The sequence below is a fragment of the Caretta caretta genome, chromosome 4 (assembly GCF_965140235.1).
Source record: "Caretta caretta isolate rCarCar2 chromosome 4, rCarCar1.hap1, whole genome shotgun sequence".
NCBI classification, from domain to species: Eukaryota; Metazoa; Chordata; order Testudines; family Cheloniidae; genus Caretta; species Caretta caretta.
The window spans coordinates 151544260-151564810 of NC_134209.1; the positions used below are offsets into that span (position 1 = coordinate 151544260).

The 20551-nt window shown below is 53.2% G+C and overlaps 2 protein-coding genes across 2 annotated transcripts in view; both read right to left on the reverse strand.

Annotated features, from left to right (window-relative positions):
- ATP6V1B1 (ATPase H+ transporting V1 subunit B1) overlaps positions 1–2766 on the reverse strand; it is a 79281-nt gene extending 76515 nt beyond the window's left edge. Inside the window, exon 1 of the mRNA XM_048846455.2 lies at positions 2634–2766. Within this exon, the coding sequence (XP_048702412.1) occupies positions 2634–2742 (109 nt within the window). The 5' untranslated portion in view covers positions 2743–2766. The remainder of the gene's footprint in view (positions 1–2633) is intronic.
- A 2715-nt stretch (positions 2767–5481) lies between these two features.
- Positions 5482–20551, reverse strand: part of VAX2 (ventral anterior homeobox 2) — a 59807-nt gene continuing 44737 nt past the window's right edge. Inside the window, exon 3 of the mRNA XM_048846458.2 lies at positions 5482–14987. Within this exon, the coding sequence (XP_048702415.1) occupies positions 14505–14987 (483 nt within the window). The 3' untranslated portion in view covers positions 5482–14504. The remainder of the gene's footprint in view (positions 14988–20551) is intronic.

The window sequence follows — 20551 nt, forward strand, 5'->3', positions numbered from 1 at the left end:
GGAGAAACTGAGGCATGGAGCACTCCAGAGCACCAGCTACCACGCTGATTAGTGTGCGATGGCTAGCCAGCTAGCTTCCAGGTATTCATTATTGCTATTGCACCTAGGGCCTCAGTCACACACCAGGCCCCCTGGGCTCAGCACTGTACAAACACAGACAGTCCGGGCCCTGAGGCGTTTACAGTCTAAGACAAGAGACAGCAGCTGGCGAAGGACAGACTGAGGAGGGGACAGGGGGCCCAAGGTACTGATGAGCCGATACGTGCCTGCCTGGAAAGCTGCTATCACAGTGCACACCCGCTGTTTAGCCGTAGGCAAAGAGAGCCTGTGTCTCCTCTCACTTCCACGGGTGTAAATCAGGAGTAACAATGGACTCACCCGAGCACAGAGCTGGTGGAAGTGCAAAGAGAATCAGGCCCAGCTGGTCTTTTTACGAGCACACTCGGGCCTGCGAAACATGCACCCACCGGTTTTGGCACCTGCACTGAATTACTGGGGCAGATTCGGCCCCTCTGCTCTGTGCCCACAACCCAGGGGGCTGGGTGGATAAAGTCTTTGCCCCTGGCTCATGCCACAGGTGGCAAGCAACTGAGGCTCCGGACTGGGACTGAGGAATTGAAGGCTCCCCCACGCTGCTCTGGCAGGGAGGGACCAGCTCTAGGGATGAGCAGGCCGGTCTGCTCCAGAGGCCCTTTCTTCACAGATTGCCAACAAGGGGCCGTTAGTGCAAGGGGCACACCTGGACAGAGCCTCCCTCCCCTCCAGACTCAGTGCTCAAAGTCCACTCAGGAGCCATCACCTGTCTGGACTGATGGGCTGAGTTGGAACAGGTGCCTTAGAGGGGGAAAAGGCTCTGTAGCCCACCCTCACGCTAGCCAGGTCCCTGCAGATTCCTTCCCAGGTGACTGGTACCCCTGCATCCCTCGCCACTCGGCATTTCACAGCAGCAGAGCACACAACTCAGATCCTCCTGTTCCAAAAGCCACGTCTGTGGAGCACCTCCGGTAGCTGTGTGCAGTGCAGGGCCCATGACACACGCTTGAGCAGTTCTGATTCCATCCAGTGGAGGGTGGGGGTGCCGCATACACACAAGCCCGTCCATGGGATGCACGCAAGCAGCAGGGGCTGCTGTCTGAGTGGTTGGGGGGAGACTGCTTTTGTTTAAAGACTTCAGGTCATCTGTTGCTTCTGCTCAGGAAGAAGCCGTGACCTGGGAGCTGTGGACATTTGGTGTCACAGTGCCCGGTCCAGGGCTGAGTATTACTCTGAGAAGCTGTCACGCTGGGCTGACGTCAGGCAGCCCGGAGCTGCTGGGACCTCTTCCGGGAGTTCTCCTTGGGCAAGGTTAGCCGGGAGCAATTGCAGGGCAGGGGACTTGAGGCGCTGACTGTGTGGGTGGGACACAGGCACGCAGGTCTGCACACAGAGACAGCCACGCACACCCAGACCTGCAGTCTGCATGTGTCCAGAGGCAGAGAGGAAGACAGGCAAGTAAACACACACACACACACACACAACTAAATACACAAACAGAACCTGATCTCTCTCTCTCTCTCTCTCTCTCTCTCTCTCTCTCTCTCTCTCTCACCCACCCACAACACCTCAGGAGGGGGGGCAATGGTGGAGACTGCTGAGTACTTTGCCAAGTGACTTCTATACACAATTTGGGAGGAGAGAGACTCCTTTGCCATCTAAAGTTTCTCACTGAGCAATCCACTTTCTGGGCCTGATTCTGTTCTCATGTAGACTGGTGTAGATCTGGAGTCACTCCATCGGCTTTGCTGGAGTCACTCCACATTTATGCTGGCGTCGCTGAGAACAGAACCTGGCCCAGTGCCCTTCTCTTTGGGGTAAATGTCACTCTTTTACTTCAGTATGAAACAGCCTCCCAGATCCCGAGCCTCAGTGTGAACACCAGGAGTTATATGAAGCCAAGGGGTAGGTGACTCAGCCCCATTGCCACAGGGAAATGGTGCCCTGGCACCATGGCAGGGTCACTTCCTCTCAGCCATTCTGGGCTGAGGGTGCAGCTAATACAAGGAGGAGGCAGAAGACAGAGACTAAAAAGGTCCCTATCCTAGAGGGAATTAAGGACTCCAATCCAACAGGCCCCATGTACACCCCAGGGGGGAAGGGTGACCCCCTGAGCTTGCGATACAGATGCCCTCAGTTGCCAGGGTTTGCGGAAGGATCCTTCCGTGACTTCCCAGAAACGTGTACCGGGCTCAGCACTTCACCTGAGGTGCTCCAGCCATTCAGAAAGGACAGGTGGGGAAACTGAGGCACAGAGCAGGGACGTGACTTGTCCAGGGCCATAGAGCAGGGGAAAGAACCCAGGCGTCCAGCTCCCGCACCCAGCTGCCTGCTCTAAACACTAGATAACCAGTCGGATAGCCAGGGACAGCTCTGGCTTCACAGTCAAGGCTGAAACCACACAGGCCTTGGGGGGGGGCCTCAATGCAAAGAGCTCAAGTCCCCATAGCTTTCCCCCCTCCTTGCTAACCCCCCATACACAGCCCCTGGCTGGGTGCTAGCGGGGCTAACATTATGGGGGTGGGGGGTGAGAACTGCTGCGGGAGGGGGAGCGTTCTCGCCAGTCCCCTCCCAGCACAGCCCCCCCCGATGGTACTCACTCAGCCTGGGGTTGGTGACATAATTCCTGGTGACGGCGTGGGCATGCTCCTGGGCCCCTGCCAGCGCTGCTGGGTGCCTGCCGAGCCTCACCTCTACCTTGGCAGTCATCGCTGGGCACAGCTGGGGCGGGAGGGAGCTGGGGGTTTTTATAGCAGAGGGTTACGCTCTCCTGCTCATCCCTCCCAGGCCCACACCGGTCAGATCTGCCCTTTCCCGGCTGCTTCGCTCTGCCCCGCTGGCCCTGGCGTGGGTTAGACCTGCCCACACGGGCCCCTGTTGACTGTAAACTAGGGCACCCTCAACACCTGGCTGGGAGCCCCAGACCCCGTGTGCAGGTGAAGGTCACCTGAGAGCTCCCACCTGGGGGTGGCTGAGTGAGGCCGCAGCTCAGGGCTCTGCACTGAGCTGTGTGTGTCAGGAGAGTTGGTGGTTGTGTGTGTGGCAGGGGGTTGTGTACCTGTGTGCTGGGGGAGTAGGTGGTGGTTGTGTGTGGCAGAGGTGTGTGTAGCCGTGTGTCGGGGGAGCAGGTGGTGGTGTGTGTGGCAGGGGGTTGTGTAGATGTGTCTCAGGGGAGTAGGTGGTTGTGTGTGTGGCAGGGGGTTGTATAGCTGTGTACCGGGGGAGTAGATGGTGGTGTGTGTGGCAGGGGTTGTGTAGCTGTGTGTCTGGGGAGTAGGTGGTTTGTGTGTCGCAAAGGGTTGTGTAGCTGTGTGCTGGGGGAGTATATGGTGATTGTGTATGGCAGGGAGGTTGTGTAGCTTTTTGCCAGGGAGTAGGTGCTGTTTGTGCAGCAGGGGGTTGTATAGCTGTGTTTTGGGGAGCAGGTGGTGGTTCTGTGTGGCAGGGAGTTGTGCAGCTGTGTGTCAGGGGAGTAGGTCGTTGTGTGTGTGGCGAGGGGTGTGCAGTTGTGTGTCAGGGGAGTAGGTGGTGGTTTCATGTGTGTCAGGGATGTGTACAGCTGTGTGGCAGGGGAGTAGGTGGTGGTTGTTGGATAGCTGTGTGCTGGGGAGTAGGTGTGTGTGTGTGGTAGGGGGTTGTGTAGATGTGTGCATGGGGAGTAGGTGTTGGTTCTGTGTGGCAGGGGGTTGTGTACTTGTGTGCTGGGGGGAGTAGGTGGTAGTTGTGTGTGGCGGGGGGGTTGTGTAGATGTGTGCAGAGGGGAGTAGGTGGTTGTGTGTGTAGCAGGGGGTTGTGTATCTGTGTGTCTGGGGAGTAGGTGGTCGTTGTGTGTGTGGCAGTGGGTTGTGTAGCTGAGTGTTGGTGGAGTAGGTGGTTTGTGAGTCGCAGAGGGTTGTGTAGCTGTGTGCTGGGGGAGTATATGGTGGTTGAGTATGGCAGGGGAGTTGTGTAGCTTTTTGCCAGGGAGTAGGTATTGTTTGTGTGTGGCAGAGGGTTGTGTAGCTGTGTGTTGGGGGAGGAGGTGGTGGTTTCTTGTGTGTCGGGTGTGTGTAGCTGTGTGGCGGGGGAGTAGGTGGTGGTTGTGTGTGGCAGGCGATTGTGTAGCTGTGGTCAGTGAGTAGGTGTTGGTTGTGTGTAGTGTGGGGTTGTGTATCTGTGTCCTGGAGGAGTAGGAAGTTTTTGTGTGTGGGTGGAGTGAGAGTTGTGAAACTGTGTGTGTTTGGAGGAGAAGACAAGTGTGCATATGTGTGTGTGTAGGAGGTTTTGTAATTTGTGTGCATGCAGGGAGAAGGGTGTATAATTGTGTGTGCTTGTATAAGTGGTTTTGTGTGTGTGTGTAGGGGAAGATTGTGTAACAGTGTGGGTGGGAAGATGGTTGTGTGTGTGTGCGCACACATAAGTGAAAGATTGTGTAACAGTGTGGGCGAGAAGGTGATTGTGTGTGTGTGAGTGTAAAACTGTGTGTGGATGGCAGCATGGTCAGTCTTTGTGGAGCTTTCAGCACGGCCCAGCAATCTGAGCACCGGCCTGCGAGCCAGGAATAACCCATTCTGCCACTGCCTCCCTCTGTGGCCTTGGTCCAGTCACTTAGGGCTCAGTGAGTCCCTGCCCCTGGCGGGCACAGTGGGGCGGATACAATGGGCATGTGCCCTGTGCCAGGTCCCAGTGCAGTCCCAGTGGTTGGGCTGCCCTGAGGGCAAGGCGGGTATGAGACCGAACTGGACTGGAGAGAGGATTGATGAGAACATAAGAAGGGCCAGACTGGGTCAGAGCAAAGGCCCATCTAGCCCAGTCTCCTGTCTTCCGACAGTGGCCAGGGCCAGGTGCCCCGGAGGGAATGAACAGACCAGGGCAATTAGCGAGTGATCCATCACATCGTCCTGGCCCAGCTTTTGGGCTGGGGCAGGTGGAGAGACAGCAGCACCTTCTCCAGCTTTAATTTCTACGGCTGGAGGAAAGCGTTGTGAGAGACCCTGCGTGTGTCTGCGTGTGTGTCACTGTGTGGATGTGAGGGGACGCGTGTTATGCATTTTATTTCCCTAGGACGGTCTCTCTGCCACAACAGGGCCTTGCAGACTCCGTCTCTTATACACACCCCCTACTCTGGCCCCACATCTCATCTGCCAACCTGGGTTGGCTATTGTCCGCTCACTCGCAAACGCCGGCTGTACGCATTGGTTTGTTAGTGCAGGGTTGCACATGAGCACTGGGTTGCTCCGGTGTGGCGGGTTGACAGCATTTATCAGATTTTAATCGTCAAAAGTTGATATTTCGCTGAGCTGGTTTATAGGGAGGGGGAGGGGACATTGGGGACATTGTTTCCATTTTTTCCCCTTAAAAAAAGTCGAAGTGGGCAATGTTGCTGGCGTCCTGACGTTCAAACTGTGGGACTGGTTCACAGCGATCGCTTGCTCTGCACACTTGGAAAGCAAGGAGGAAAAGGCAGGGGGGCATCATGACATCACTTTTATTAACCATCAGAAACCACGTTGTTCATTAAAGTTTTACATACAGTACTTATTTTTTTCTTTTTCAAATTGTACAAGTTACGATAAATTTCCAGGATTTATCTCTGGTGTTCGAGACTGTTAGGACTTTGTGTGTGTGTGACAGACAGAGAGAGAGAGGGTGGTAGGGTTACAGGGTTATTTCCTGAATGGTTGGGGTTGCAGATTTCAGATTTGATGGTGATTCTTTGACTTGTTAAAGCAGACGTCTGAACATTTCTGGAGGGGACGCTAGCGACTTCGGAAGGGTCTCTGTGTGCAGCAAGGAATAAGCAGCAGTACCAGCTGAGGGTCAGGATTTGAGCCAGGTAAAGATAGGAATTATTCTCTCCCTCCAGCCAGGAGTTTTAGGAAAAATATTTGCCATTTTGTTCCAGGTCCATTAGTGGCTTTCCTTCCCCAGTATATTACTTTCTGCAAAATCGTCTCCAAAGTATGGATGGTTTGTTGGCAGGGTTTTGGGGGGCTGGTTCGTTTGGTTTTTTTACATCCGAACTTGTGACATTTCAAATGCTCACAAAGCCTAATTTTGTCACAACATTTTGAAATTTCAAAAGTTTGGAGGCTCTCTTGCAAGAAAACCGGCCCCTGTTTGGGGTGAAAGTTGGCCCTTTCTTCCTCGAAATTCACAAGGACAAAAAACAGCTCTCAAAGTGCAATGTGTTAGTCACCAGATCGGACCATTTCCCCCAAATTAGAACAAGACACGAGAAACCTTGCAAAGTTGTCAAACGTCCTCATGAATATTTCCCAGGCCCTTATTCAGGGTTTGGAACAAAGGGACTGCTGTATTGGAGACGACTGTCCAGTCCTGGATCTTGTCTCAGATAGGGGCCAGCACCAGAGAAATGTGTATGAAACCTGCAGCAGGCAGATATGGGATAATCTGCCCAAAAGAGAAGGTTCTGCTTTCCAATGCCCCTCTGTGAGAGGATCCTGGCCCTAAAGCACGAGGATTCTATTTCTGCCAAGTTTGGGGCCTCCAGGCAAATATGAAATTCTTCGTATTTTAATTACAGGATCTGTGCACAAATTTTGCCGCACGCGGCTGTGTCAAAATTCAAAAGGTCGGAAATACTCCTCGCCAGGAATAAACCATGAAATGCACTTGAACATTAAAAGGAAACGGTTTGCTAGCATAAGGCCCCGATTCTAGATGTTGGTTTTCCAGACAAACAGATTGCAAACAGAGCTGGAGGGAAAAAGAAAAAGAAAAAAAAAATTGCAAAAAAGTGTTTTGGGGGGCGTGTCTCGTTTTTTCCTGTCGAAACACCATATGTCAACCAAAAACGTAATAAAAAATGCTGAGCTTTGCAAACCTGCCCCCAGCACCAGAGCTTGAAGAAAAACATAGGAGGCAAAGTGTGCAAATGCTGCTGTGATTTTTTGTTGGTGCAAGTCAACCAAAAAGCCCAGTGAAAAGTCAGATTTGGGGAACTGTAAACCAGCAATAGTAACAAACCCTGATAAGAATAGAGAGATGTGGTCTAAGCAAAGGACCGGTGCCCAAATCCTCAAAGGGCGTAAGGTGCACCTTTGAGGTTCTGGGGCTGGGACAGAGAAGCTCCTTATTCTGGGCTCTGCCAATAATGTCTATGACTTTGGGCAACTCACAGGCCGTTCACTGTGCCTCTGTTTCCCCATATGTGAAAAAGTGATAGTGATACTTTCCTACCTCCCAAAAGTGCCAATTCACTAATATTTGCAAAGTGCTCAGACAGTGACATGCACGATAAATATTATTTCATAGATATTGATCTTTTTAAAAAATGAGTGAAACCTCTTTATAAAAACATTTATTTTAAATATTTCCCTTCAAAATAGGGGGAGGAGTTTAACACACTGGCTAAGGGTAAGAGACTGGTCCATATAGAGGAAAACAAGTTACTCCTGGGAGCAGCTGTGGAGCTGGTCACTGAGTTAAAGCAGTATAGATCTGTGCTTTTAGTCCCTCATTCAGCAAAGCACTAAATCACATGCTTAACTTTAAGCATGTGTATAAGTACTCTTCCTGAACTGGGGCCTGGGGTTTGAAAGACGAATGGTTGACCCCACTAATGACCCTATAGGGGTTTACAAACAGCAGTTAACGGGCATGGGTAGGAATTAATTTAGGCCAGAGATTCCTTATATGAAAAGCACCACAGAACCCTTGGCATGAACTGTACAGGGCTTTGCTTTTACCTAGAGCAGGTGGGGAAAACGCCAATCAGTTGCGGCCAGCCAAGTAACTGAGCTGTAAATATTTTCTATGAACCACTTCTGGGTTTTGACCAAAAAAATGGAACCAAAAGCCGAGGGAGCGTGGATTGAAATAATTGGTTTCTGGAAAAACTGTTCTGTTGTTGAAAAGCCAAAATTTTTACTGCACTTTTGTTGCAGGAAAACCGGGACCCATGCGAAAATTTTCCATGAAAACAGGCCCTTTGGTGGGAAAGCCAGTTTTGCAAAAGGTATTTCGACCAGTGCTGCATTGATTACCTCTCCAGGAAGCCCTTAGGGTTTTGATTTATACACTCCAGGATGAGAAATTACCTTTCCACCATGTGGGGGATTTAACCCTGTAGCTTTACAGTTACAACCTAGAGTCTAGCCTAGGTTCACCCACTAAGTGACACAGGAAGGTGTCTCCACTCTCCAGTGCTTATTATTCCCCACCTGATTCCTGAGGGGCAGCATTTCTGGCACAGTGGACACGGCACAATACTATGAAATGGCAAGTTTGCTACCCTCCCTCCCCGCCCCATCCTGGGCCCGTGGCAGCTGCTGTGCGGTAACTCAGAAGTGCCCCCGCAGTCCCAGCCCAAACACTGTAACAAACCCTGAAAGTGCCATGGCCCCATTCTGCTAAACACAGAGAACGGAGCAGGGGAAGGGGGATGCAGATAGAGGATGGGGAGGGGATGGCGAAGGGGGGGCAAATGAAGATAAAAAGAGGTGATGGAGAGAGGGAACGGGATAGCTGGGAAGGGACAAGGGGATCAAATCAGACAGAGCCCATGTTAGTGTGTAGCTCAAGGGGCTCCTCCCATCCCAATTGCCACAGGGTGTCATCAATCTTGGTACTGAGGATATCACCTCAGCCCCCATTGCAACCTGTGTCACCGCCCCGCCCCACCATGACCTCTCTCTCCCACCCGGCGGGCAGCAGCCCTCCATGCACAATCACTGACTGGATCGCAGGGGAAAGCCACCCACCCCCAAACATCCAGGGCAGATCCTGTCCATGGTGACAGTGGCGTCACTTCCCTGAAACCAACAAGGCATTTGCAGCTGGGATCTCAGTGGGCACTGGACAGGGTGCCAGGCAGGTGAGGTCAACTGGCACCTTGCTAAGGATTCCCTGGGTAGAATGCGAGCGTGTGGGTATCATCCGTCCCTCTAAGGGTTAATCTTTGCACACCCCTGCCACACACCCCCATCGGCTCCCACGACTCGGCATATATTGCACAAGGCTCCGTCTGGGTGAGCGAGTCGACATGGGTGTCATGAGATAAAGTGGCATGGGCTCCGCCCAGCGGGCTACGCAGTGGGATGTGCCCTAGACTCCAAAGTCCGCTCCCTCCTCATCACCCCAATGCAGGGGCACCCTGAGCACTAGCAGGAGTGCTGGGTTTGGGTGCTGTGGAAGGGGGGTGGCTGGATCCGACCAGGCCAAAATAGCAACAGATCTGGCTCGATCCATTCCTGCTTCCCAAAGCCGGGCCTTTAATGCGGGAGTGGGACAAAGGAGGCGCTCGACTATGCTCCTAAAGGTCACGGGTTCGAGTCACACCTCTCGAGTTCACCCAGCTGCGCAACGGCTGCCCGATCACACAGGGGAGAGCCGCCAAAGGTGGCTTGCCTGCTGGCCACATCATGCCCTTGCGTCCCGCTGGCTGTGAAACTGACGTGCCTGAACTGCATCAGCCCCGCCAGCCATCGGCTCCGGGGGCCTTGACTTTGACAAAGGCGGAGTGGCTGGTTGATTTCGCTTGCCAGATACCCCAGAATGGGCTGGATTAGCAGGCTCTGGCCTCAGCCCCTGTGCTGCTGGCAGTGCAAATGCAGGCCCCGCCTACGGCCCTGATCCTGTGGGGTGCTGACCAAACACCGCTGCTGAGGACGGCAGATTTCGACGGGGTTCAAAGCCGTGCTCCTTCCCAAGAATCTTCTGCGCTTCAGTCCTCCGCAAAGCCAGGTTTCCTGGCTGGAGGCAGGCGGGGGACCCTCCTGGCCCCAAACCCATCTGCAACCTCACGGCAAAAGAGCCTTCACCGGGACACTCAGCAACTTCCTGCTGAGCTCTGAGCCTGAGAGGTGGTGGGACGTGGGAGAGAGGGATGAGGCGGGGGGACCCCTTAGAGATAGCAAGGCCAGGCCAGGCCAAATGCCATGCTGAGCAGCAGACAGCAATCCAAGCACAATACGCCACCGGCCAAAGCCTGGCCTCATGGAAGCCATTGGTCTCAATGGGGGGAGCTCAGGGTGGGTAAAGTTGTCAGGATCGGGCCCTAGTTTACAATGGTGGGGGTGGCACCTGTGACTTGTCAATGGCCAGTTGAAGGCCGGTGGGGCCCAACCCTGCCATCAAAGCCACAGATGCCAAGGCCAGATGGGACCATGGGACCATCTAGTCTGACCTCCTGCATAGCCCAGGCTGGAGACCTGCCCCGAAATAATCCCTAGAGCTGAGCTGTTAGGAAAACATTCCGCCTTGATTTAAAACTTGTCAGTGCTGGAGAATCCACCATGGCCCTTGGTAAATTGTTCCAATGGTTAATTCCCCTCCATTACAAAATTTACACCTTATTCGAATCTGAATTTGTCTAGCTTCAACTCCCGGCCATTGGATCCTGTGAGATCTTCCTCTGCTAGACTGAAGAGCCCATTATTAAATATTTGTTCCCCACGTAGGTACTAAAAGATGGTCATCAAGTCACCCCTGAGCCTTCTCTTGGTTAAGCTAAATAGATTGAGCTCCTTGAGTCTATCGCAAGAAGGCAGGTTTTCTAATCTTTTCATCATTCTCATGGCTCTTCTCTGAACCCTCTCCAATTTATCCACACCCTTCTTGAATTGTGGGCACCAGAACTGGGCCCAGAATCCCAGCCACAGTCACACCAGTGCCAGATAAAGAGGTAAAATCACCTCTCTGCTCCCACTCGAGATTCCTCTGGTTATGCACCCCAGGACCCCGTTAGCCCTTTTGGCCACACTGGGAATTCGTGTTCAGCTGATTAGCCACCACAACCCCCCAAATCTCTTTTAGAGCCGGTGGGACTTCAGCCGCTTGCAGGATCAGGACCTAGGTTTGCAAGGGAGCCAAGAGGGCAGGAGGAAATCCTGAAGCCCTTCCAAGTCGATTTGCATGAGGAAGCCTGTTGACATCCAAAAGGCTGCTTGCAGGAGCAGACGTGTGGATGCCAGGATCAGGCCCTCCGTCTGTGCCCGATTCTGAGAGGTACTGATGCTGAGCGCCCACAACCCCATCGGTGCTGCAGGAAGCTGCAAGTGCTAGGCAGGTGCTCAGCAGCCCAGCCCAGCTCCCACTGGTGTCGATGGAAGTTTGGCCCAAGTCAGAACTGCAGGATTGGGCCCATTGCTAATAATGCACTTGTGCTCTCACAGCCATTCTTCCCTCCTACACAGCCCACACATCCTGGATTCACCTGCTTTCTGCCTTTTTATGTATCTATTTCCCTATTCCCAGGACACGGCTGGACAGACAGACAGGAGTCCTGGCCAGCCTCGACTCCAATCAGTCATGCCCATCAGCAGGACATCACACCCCCCTGGGTGTCTGTGGCAAAGCGGTAGAATCATAGAATCATAGAATATCAGGGTTGGAAGGGACCCTGAAGGTCATCTAGTCCAACCCCCTGCTCGAAGCAGGACCAATTCCCAGTTAAATCATCCCAGCCAGGGCTTTGTCAAGCCTGACCTTAAAAACCTCTAAGGATGGAGATTCCACCACCTCCCTAGGTAACGCATTCCAGTGCTTCACCACCCTCCTAGTGAAAAAGTTTTTCCTAATATCCAACCTAAACCTCCCCCCCTGCAACTTGAGTCGCTTATTGCACCAGTTGCCTCGGCAAGGAGACAAGGCGGGAGCAAGGCCATGGTGGGGGGTTAAATTAGAAGTGGGAGGAGGGAAACAGGGTGGCTTTGGCTCTGCCCAGGGTTCACTGGGCCTCACAGAACCAGATCAAGGGTGGTTCGAATCTGGGTTTTGTCTGATCTGAACTCCCACTGCCCGGGGCGCCAGGAGAAACGCTTCTGAGTCTGCAAAAAGAACAGGAGTACATGTGACACCTCTGCTCAGAAATGGGCCAGAACCAAAGTGCCAGATTGCAATGAGCCTCAGGGCGCTTTTGAAACCCTTTCGTAAAGGCCTGCGCCCCGTGCCCGCTCAATTGAGGGCTGAACCGAAACCTGGGTCTGAATTCGAGAGGGTTCAAAAGCTGGATCTGGATCCCAATTTTATCTCTTGATCCCACCTGTAACTTCCAGTTACTGGGGTACTATTCCGCCAATTTCTCTTCTCTCTGAAAACCCTTTACCCGTCGTCACAGTAACCCCATGCAAGCTAGAACTGAGAGGGGTGAGACAGGGAAAAGAGTTCGAGTTTTGCTTTTCAGTTTGGTTGCTTCGTGCATTTGATACCAATTTCTGTACAGTCGTTTTCAGGCTGTCCCTGTCCAGGCACTTAGTCAGTTGCGCCTGTTGTTTGCCTCCCTCTTTCAGAGGTTTCCAGAACAACAAGAACAGGAGACTGAAATGGCCAGCGGCACATGGGGTCAATGTCGGGCCTGAAACAATGTTGAACGAGAAACACTCGACCCTGTTCAACCCAAGCCTTGCTGCGGGGGAACTTGGCTTTCTGTCCCTGCAGGGAGTCCCATAGGAAATGCCCAATTTCAATGGTTTGAGCGTTTCGTTGACCCCCCCCCCCCAATAACTAAAAAGGCTAGCTTTCTGCACCCAAAACCATTGTCAGCCAAAACCTGGAACGTTTTCATCTGGGTCAAAAATGTTCATGGGTGGACGGAGGAAAATTCCCAAGTTGCTTTGAACTCGGGTTGTTTGGAACTGACAAACTTTCCACAGGTGAAAAGAACAGGAGGACTTGTGGCACCTTAGAGACTTAGAGACTAAGGTGCCACATGTCCTCCTTTTCCTTTTGCGGATACAGACTAACACGGCTGCTACTCGGACACCTTTCCACAGGTGGCATCTCTTTAAGGCAAGGACCAGCCTCAATCTTCTGACACCATCTGAGTGATCTTAAGGGTATTAGAAAAGGTCTTGCTAAAGGCTTAGGTCCAGATATTCCAAGGTATTTAGGTGCCTAACTCCCATTGGCACCAAAATACCTTTGACGGTCTGGGCCTTAATGACTCACCCGCATGCTGTCACTGTTGGTTGACATGGAAATGTTTGGGTCTTGGGCTCTTTTCCCATGTCCCTAGTAGAAAAGCCGTAAAAACATGAGTCACGTTAGTTAACATCCCTGCATAGCCGTGTTTTCTAGCAGCCACATTGTCCAGGCTGGCAGCCGTCCTGGGAGCTGTGTTTATTATCCTGCTTGGCAAGTGGGCATGGACATTGGGGTGTTGGTGTGATACATAAATCGGTGACTATCCATAGATCGTTTGTTAAGCAGCTGTGTACAGTCTGTAGGGCTCCCCATTAATTTCCCATCTGGGCAAGCTGTCAGTGCTGTATATACCCTGTCAAAAGCCAACGGCCGCTGCTCCAAACACCAGACACCCCTTTTGGGGCTGGGGGGGGACGCAATGATTTCAGTCAGGTCCATCCTTAAAGCTGCTGCTCTGGAACCTGTCTTTGCACCGCTGCAGAAGAGCTGCCAGAGGCCCCCAGGCCCGGCATGTGCGCGGCGCTGGAGAAAGGTGAGAGGGGCTGGGATCCGGGCAAGGGGCTCTCTGAGTCCCACTCTTCTCTGTGCCAAAAGTGCTTGTGTGGGGGGGAAAGGGGGACTGAAAGCACCAACGCCAGCCTGTATGTACAGTCCTCATTATGCTTGAGGTGCCTGCTTCCTCCTTCAACCACACCCCCGCTATGTTGATGGGATTAACAAACCAAGGGAGGGTAGTGCTGACCCCATGTGCAACAGGGACAGATTAAGGCAAGATCAAAGAGACTAGACTCTGAGCCTCCCCCTCCTGCTAGGGGCTCCCCAAACTCCCCCAAGCCACCTAAACAAAGGAGCACAAAGTTCTTTACAGATGGGGAAACTGAGGCACAGAATGGGGACTTGCCCAGAGGCAGATCCAGGAATAGCACCCAGGAGCCCTGACTCCCATGTCTCTGCTCTAACCACGAGATCACACTGCCTCTCTAATCAACACACAGGAGCGGGGATCTGCTCTTCCCAAGTCACACCCCGCCCCTGAATATTGTAACATCACAACCCCCCATTATAAAATCCAGGATTGGCTTTAGCTGCCTGGCACTTCCTGTCCCACTTGGCCTCCATCCAGGTCTGGCTCCACATCCAGGGTACTGGGTAATTTCTGGAGCCTGCAATCAAACAGATCAGACAGCGACCGCGCGGTCTCACTCCGTGGCGCTTTGCTCGGGTGCGAGGATCATTGGCAAACAAAGGCAGAATAAAACACATGGTGCCAGCAAAGCTTCCCCCGACCCTCACTCCCCACCCTGGCTCTGATGGCAAGAGACAGAGCATCTGTGTATAAATACTACCTGGCTGGCACCCTGAAGTGGGGTGCATTTGACCCCCGAGCAATCTGAGATGGGGCGAGGCCCACCAGCTGTGCTTTCCCCTGCATCTCCCCGGGGAACCCCAGTGAGTCGGGCACATCAGGCAGGGTGTATATGGGACACACAGTCACACGCAAGTCACCTGGGCATTTGTTCGCTGGCCTTTGAGAGTCCACAGGCAAAAGACCAGCCCCAGGTGGGAAACATGGCGTGGGGAACGATTTTGACCCTGGGTTTTAGTTAAAGGCTCGGCTTCTTGCTGGGGATCGGACTGTCTCTCCTCTCCGCCCGCGTGTAAGGCTCAAAGGCAGAGGTCCCCAGCCCGTAGCCGCTGGGTAGCTCATGCAGGCTTCCCAGGAGCGGGCCGCTGAAACAGAGCGCGGTGGCAGGGAGCCGGGGTGAGGAAGAGGAGGATGCTAGAGACGGGACCTGCAGGCGGAAGGCTCCAGTCCCCGGAGGGCTGTTTCCACTCCTGCTCAGCCCGGGTGAGGTGGTGCCGGAGGGAGCCCGGCTGGCTCCGTTCCCGGCAGGGCTCCCGATGGGATTCGAGTTCGGAGAGAGCAAGTTGGAAGGGGCCGGCACGGACAAAAGTCTCCCTTGTTCCAGGAGCCGGAGGATGTTACACGTGGCGAAGGATTCGGAGGTGGAGGACGAGCGTTTCTCAGAGTCCCTGCTCTGGTCCTTCTTCTGCTTGGTGCGCCGGTTCTGGAACCAGACTTTCACCTGGGCGGGGGGGGGGGGGGGGTGGGAGGCAGACAGAGTGCAGCCGAAGTGGAAAAGAGAGCCAAACAGGGTGATGGAGGCGAGAGGGGAGAGGCGGGATGGGGATAGAGCACGCAACGGGAAGCAGGGAAAGAAGAAAGAGCAAGAAAGGCAGAAGGAAGAGAGGGAAGGAGGGAGAGAAAAGGAGGGAATGGGAAAGGAGAGAGAAAGACACAGCCACAATGTGTTAAACATCCTAGAGCAAATGGATTCACCCACCCAGTCACCTTCCCAGGAGCCAGAGCGACAATGGGGTGTCTCCAGCCACCAGGGGACAGCGAAATCTGGAGCGACAGACCTTCCCTGGCAAATGCTGTGTCCCTTCCGGGGAGAAGATGCCCTGGCTACATGGAGCCCATGGCTCAAGGGAGGGACGTAGCAGATGGAGGGATAAATGGATACAGCAGATCTACTCTCCCCAGGCTGCGTTTGGGCTCCCCATTGGGCTGTGTCCATCGTCCCTTTAGACCCAAGCTCTCTGGGGGAGGGATCCCATGAGCCGCTCCGCACATTTACCCAGAGTGCAATGCAATGGCCTGATAGAAAGAGCGAGAGAGAGCGATGGGGTCAAACCAGACCTCGGAGCAGCCCCAAGCTCTGGTGGATCTGCTTCCAGATCTGGAACTGACCCCTGTAGCTGACCATGTGCCCTGTCACAGGCCATGCCAAGGGACATGGCAGATTCTCCATCAGGGACTGTCCAAATCAAGATTGTCGTCTCTTTCTAAGACACACTCTAGCTCAACCACAAGATATGGGCTTGAGGAAGGAATCCGGGTGTGGCATTCACTGGCCTGTGTTCAGCAGGTCATAACAGCATCTGCTGACCTTAAAATCTATGAACCAGATCCCCGGTTTGGACTTGGCTGGACTCTGGGGACGTGGAAGCTCTCAGCACATCACCTCCTCTCAGTGAAATAAGGAGCGGGGCTGAGTTAAGGCTCAGTGGGCTACAGATACACCAAAAACAGAGGCTCTTCCTCCAACCCCTGGATGACACTTGCCCTTGGAAATCCCAAGTCTCTGTTTTCCCTCCCAAACCAGGCAGCCCAGCCACCCCAGAGTAACCAGCACCTCCTGCCGCTCTGCTTCTGACCTGTGGCCGACCCTCGGCCTGCTCTGAGCTCCCCGCCTAGACGCCAAAGGGCCGAGGACCCACTTGACTGTGCCCCTGAAAGAGAAGCGCGACAGAGCGAGAGGGGGGTACTGAGATGCCAGGAAGAGAGATGAGATGGAAAGCCAGACAGATAAGGGAGGGGTCTGTATAGGGAGATAGATGAGATGGAAGAGGCAGGGGTATGTGTGGGGACAGACGGATGGATGGACGGACGGACGGATGGATGAATGGACAGTCAAACTGTAGACCTCAACTGCGTGTTTAAATTCTAGCACTGAGAGCAGTGAGCGTCTCACTCACCCATGTCATTGAGGAATTGCGCCAGCAGTGACTCGCGTCCTCATAACCTGCAGCCCTCACGCACCCATTGACAGCACAGACCTGCTGCGCTGAGCTGCCGGACCATGGGCAAGGAGCCAGTCTTGGACCCTCCCCCAAGGTAATAGCGCGGCAAGTGGCTTAGCAGGCTTGGAGAAAGGCTGGGAGATTTATATGGCAGGAATAGCATCTGCAGTGACACCTGCTAAGGCAGGGGCTCCAGATCCTCATGCTCCTGGGCACCAGACCAGCTGAGGTCAGGAGGGAAAACCCTCTCCCATGATATAGCACAGTCTGATGCATGCTGGGGCCTGTAACTTCTATCAAAGCAGCATGCATTGGCCACTGTTAGGCAAATCCTGTATACGATACCCTCTGGGCTGAACGGCGCCAGGCTGTGGACAGAGGCTATAACTGCTGGGACAGGACCTCATGAACCGCACTGTGGAGGTCCAAAGCTCACCTGAAGGGCCAGCAGGTGGGTGAAGGGCACCCACCTGCTGCCCCTCCTTAGGACCGCCTAATGGCCAGTTTGGAGCTGCACTGAGATCTCTGGGAGAAAAGCGCCTCCTTCTGGCGCCAGCGGCATAATCCCTGGGATCAGGGAGGGGCTAGGGGGGTGGAGAGGGCACGGCAACCTGGGGAGGGGGAAATTCCCCTCGATTCATTGGGATCGGCCCTGGTTCCTGAGTGCCCTTGCCCACAAAGCAAGAGCTTCTTGGAGAATTTCCTTCTCGGAGCAGGGCAGGACCCTCCCCATTTCTAAGCAGCACTGGGGATAAATGGGGGTGGGAACGGGGGGCTCAGGAGACAAACTGAATAGGCCCCAGATACTGAGCCCCTTCTGGCCCCCCAGGCTTGGTTCCTCTGAGTCGGGGCAAGGAGATACTTTGGTTGGGCTGTGGGGGAGGGCGCATCATGCCCCACACTCTGTCCTTCCTGGGGATAACTAGTGGGTTTCATTTCCCAGGGCTCTCAATCCTGCCCCTCTCGCCAGCGTGAAACCCACAGGGAGCCCAGTCCTGCAAGTTCCTGAGTGTCCGGATACACTCCTGTTGAATTCAGTGGGAGCCCAGCACTGCTTGGGGCTGGACAAACTTACAGATAAGGAAGCAAGGGGGTAATTAAAGATCTAAGCAGCTCATTCCTTGCGCCTGGCGATTTACATTCACTGCTCCCATTAATAGCAGGGTGAGTGGATTTAGATCGAAGAAGTGATTTAAATCACCCATTTTAACCCTGATTTAAATCAGCAAACAGGAAACCTTTGTTTCTATTGATCTTTGCATTTGTGCTTTTTAGTTATTTTCCTAAAACCAGGTTTATTCATTGGTTGGTAACCATTAAAACACGACGATTTTAATGAAATAGAGCTTTTATACTGAACGTGGTGCTTCTTTTTGCAAACCAGGAGGATACACCATATCTTGCTATATTTATTAAAGCAGTTATATAACTTAACTTACATGGACTTAGCGTCTTTTTTAAAAAAAAAAAAAAAACCTGTTTTTATCCACCCTGATTAATAGGCCAGAGGCAGGGCATGGCCAGGGCTCACAGTAGAGTATGTGGTGGAAGGGAAGTGGTTTCTTCCCAAGCCATGTGTCTGGCTCAGTCATCTCTTTTCCTTCTGTTAGGAGGCAGATTCAGAGGCATGTATCTACATAAGAAGGGCCAGACTGGGTCAGACCAAAGGTCCATCTAGCCCAGAATCCTGTCTCCCGACAGTGGACAGTGCCAGGTGCCCCAGAGGGAATGAACAGAACAGGGAATCAGCAAGTGATCCGTCCCCTGTCGCCCATTCCCAGCTTCTGGCAAACAGAGGCTAGGGACACCATCCCTGCCCAGCCTGGTTATCCGTTCTTTGAACTGGCTAGATGGTGGTTGATGTCCCCTCTATCAAAGAGGGGAAAAAGCCCTGTAGACAACAGGACTGAAAGGGATGCAACCAGAAGCTGGGGTGCCCAAGCTTGCATCAAATGTCACTGTTTAAAAAGGTCTTGTACATTTCAGTGTATAAATACAAAGTTTCCGCGCTCTTTTCTCCGGCAGGGCCAGCCTGGCTCACACAACCCCACAGTAACAAAAGGGCTTGGCTGAGCTAACCCTTCAGTAACGAAGCGACAGCCTTCCATGTGTTCTGACTCTGGATAACCTTCCAGTAGCACGCTGGGTGTGTCTACCCTGCAGCCGCGGGCGAGCTTCCAAGCCCAGGTGGACAGACCCGTGCTCGCTGGCCTGGGGCTAGCGTCAGCACAAGGCTGGCTGTCCGAGTACAAGCCCGCCTGGTCCCCCGGGTCACAGAATCCTAGAAGATCAGGGCTGGAAGGGACCTCAGAGGGCATCTAAGCCAACCCCCTGCTCAAAGCAGGACCAAGCCCCAATTTTTGCCCCAGATCCCTAAATGGCCCCCTCAAGGATTGAACTCACAACCCTGGGTTTTGCAGGCCAATGCTCAAACCACTGAGCGGTCCCTCCCCCCAATGCTCAGGTGGCTAGTCCATGCCACTGCCCGTGCCACAATGTTTTAGCACGCTAGGTGGGGCGGAGCTAGTCCTCGTCTGTCTCCCCAGATCGGGAGGCACGCTCCCCGCTGCAGTGTAGATCATCCCTCCTTCTGCCCGTTGTTGTGTGTAAACCTTTCAGCCTCAAGCCAGGACCCTGCAACCACCAGCTTGGCGTCACGAGGAAACCCGACCTAAACTGTGCACTTCCCAAGCAGCGCGGCTGAGCTCACCCTACCTTAACAAAGCGGCGCTCTTCAGCAAACTCTTCAACATGTGGCTATTCCTGGCACAGTCCAGGAGCTCATGGGGTGTAGCCAGACTGCAGCTGGCAGGGGGCGATGGGTCTGCCCAAGCAAAGCCCAGGTTTACTACCCAGGGCTGTGTGCAGACTTTGCCTTTGGGTTTTGCACTGAGCACTGCTCTGAGTTTTCAGTGCAAGGCACACTCTGTCAAGTTTCACCTCCTTTTGTGTCAAGCTACAAACACCTCTTGGGTTTGATGCCAACCCCATCCGCTGGTTCCAGGTTTCCCTGCAAGGTTCACAAGCCTCAGAGAATCCCTTACTGAACTGGGGTCTGAGGTTTGAGATTGCTAACACGGGAAACCGAGGCACAGAGAGAGCCTAAGGCCAGATTTGTAAAAGTACTAGGGCATTGCTGCACACAGCGTCACAACGCCTAACCAATTTAAGAGCTTAAAGCTCATTTTTTAAAGTGATTTAAGCCCTTAGGAATCTAAATGGACTGATTGTCAATGAGATTTGAGCTCCTAAATCTCCTTTACAAATCTAGGCCTGAATGACTTACCAAGGAGGCTGTGGTAGAGGTAGGAATTGAACTCACACCTGCAAAGCTGCAGGCTAGCATGCTAACCACTGGCCTGCCCTTTCCCTATGCTCCTACTTTTGTGGTGTTCACCAAACCAGTTTCACTGTGATATAGGGCTTGTAAATCAGTTTGTTGTCAAGGACAATACAAAGGCAAATGCCCTGTTTGTCTAGCTAAGGGGAAGCTCCATACTGGGCACAGAAGGATCGGCGTTCTATCACTGTAAAGTCCAGAGAGGCCAAGGTGTATACACAGCATAGAGATACCTGTGAAGTCCTCTGGGCCAGGGATTTGTAACACTATAAATAGATTCTTGATTACATGAATGATGTGGGTCAATCAGATCTGAGAAGGATCGGAAGGCACTCCAGGAAAGGTTCACAAAGCCAGGGGAATGGGCAAGCCAGTAGCAGCTGAGATTCTGTATCGACAGGAGCAAAGCAATCCACACAGAACTGACCAGCTGTGTCGCTGGGTTCTAAATTAACTGGAACCCCCGAGGGGAAACACCTGCCTATCGTTGCAAACAGTTCAATGGAGACCTCTGAACAATGTACAAGGTCGCTAAAAAATAACTTGGGAATGATAGGATGGATTCAGAAGAAGATAGTGGGTAACAGCGTAGTTATTATAATGTCAACAGTACTGTCAAAATGACATGGGAAGAAGCTAAGGCTGCAGCAGGAGACCAAAGATGGAAGGCAGTGGGGAAGGGTCTATGCTCCATATGGACAGAGAGACAGAAGAGAGAGAGGA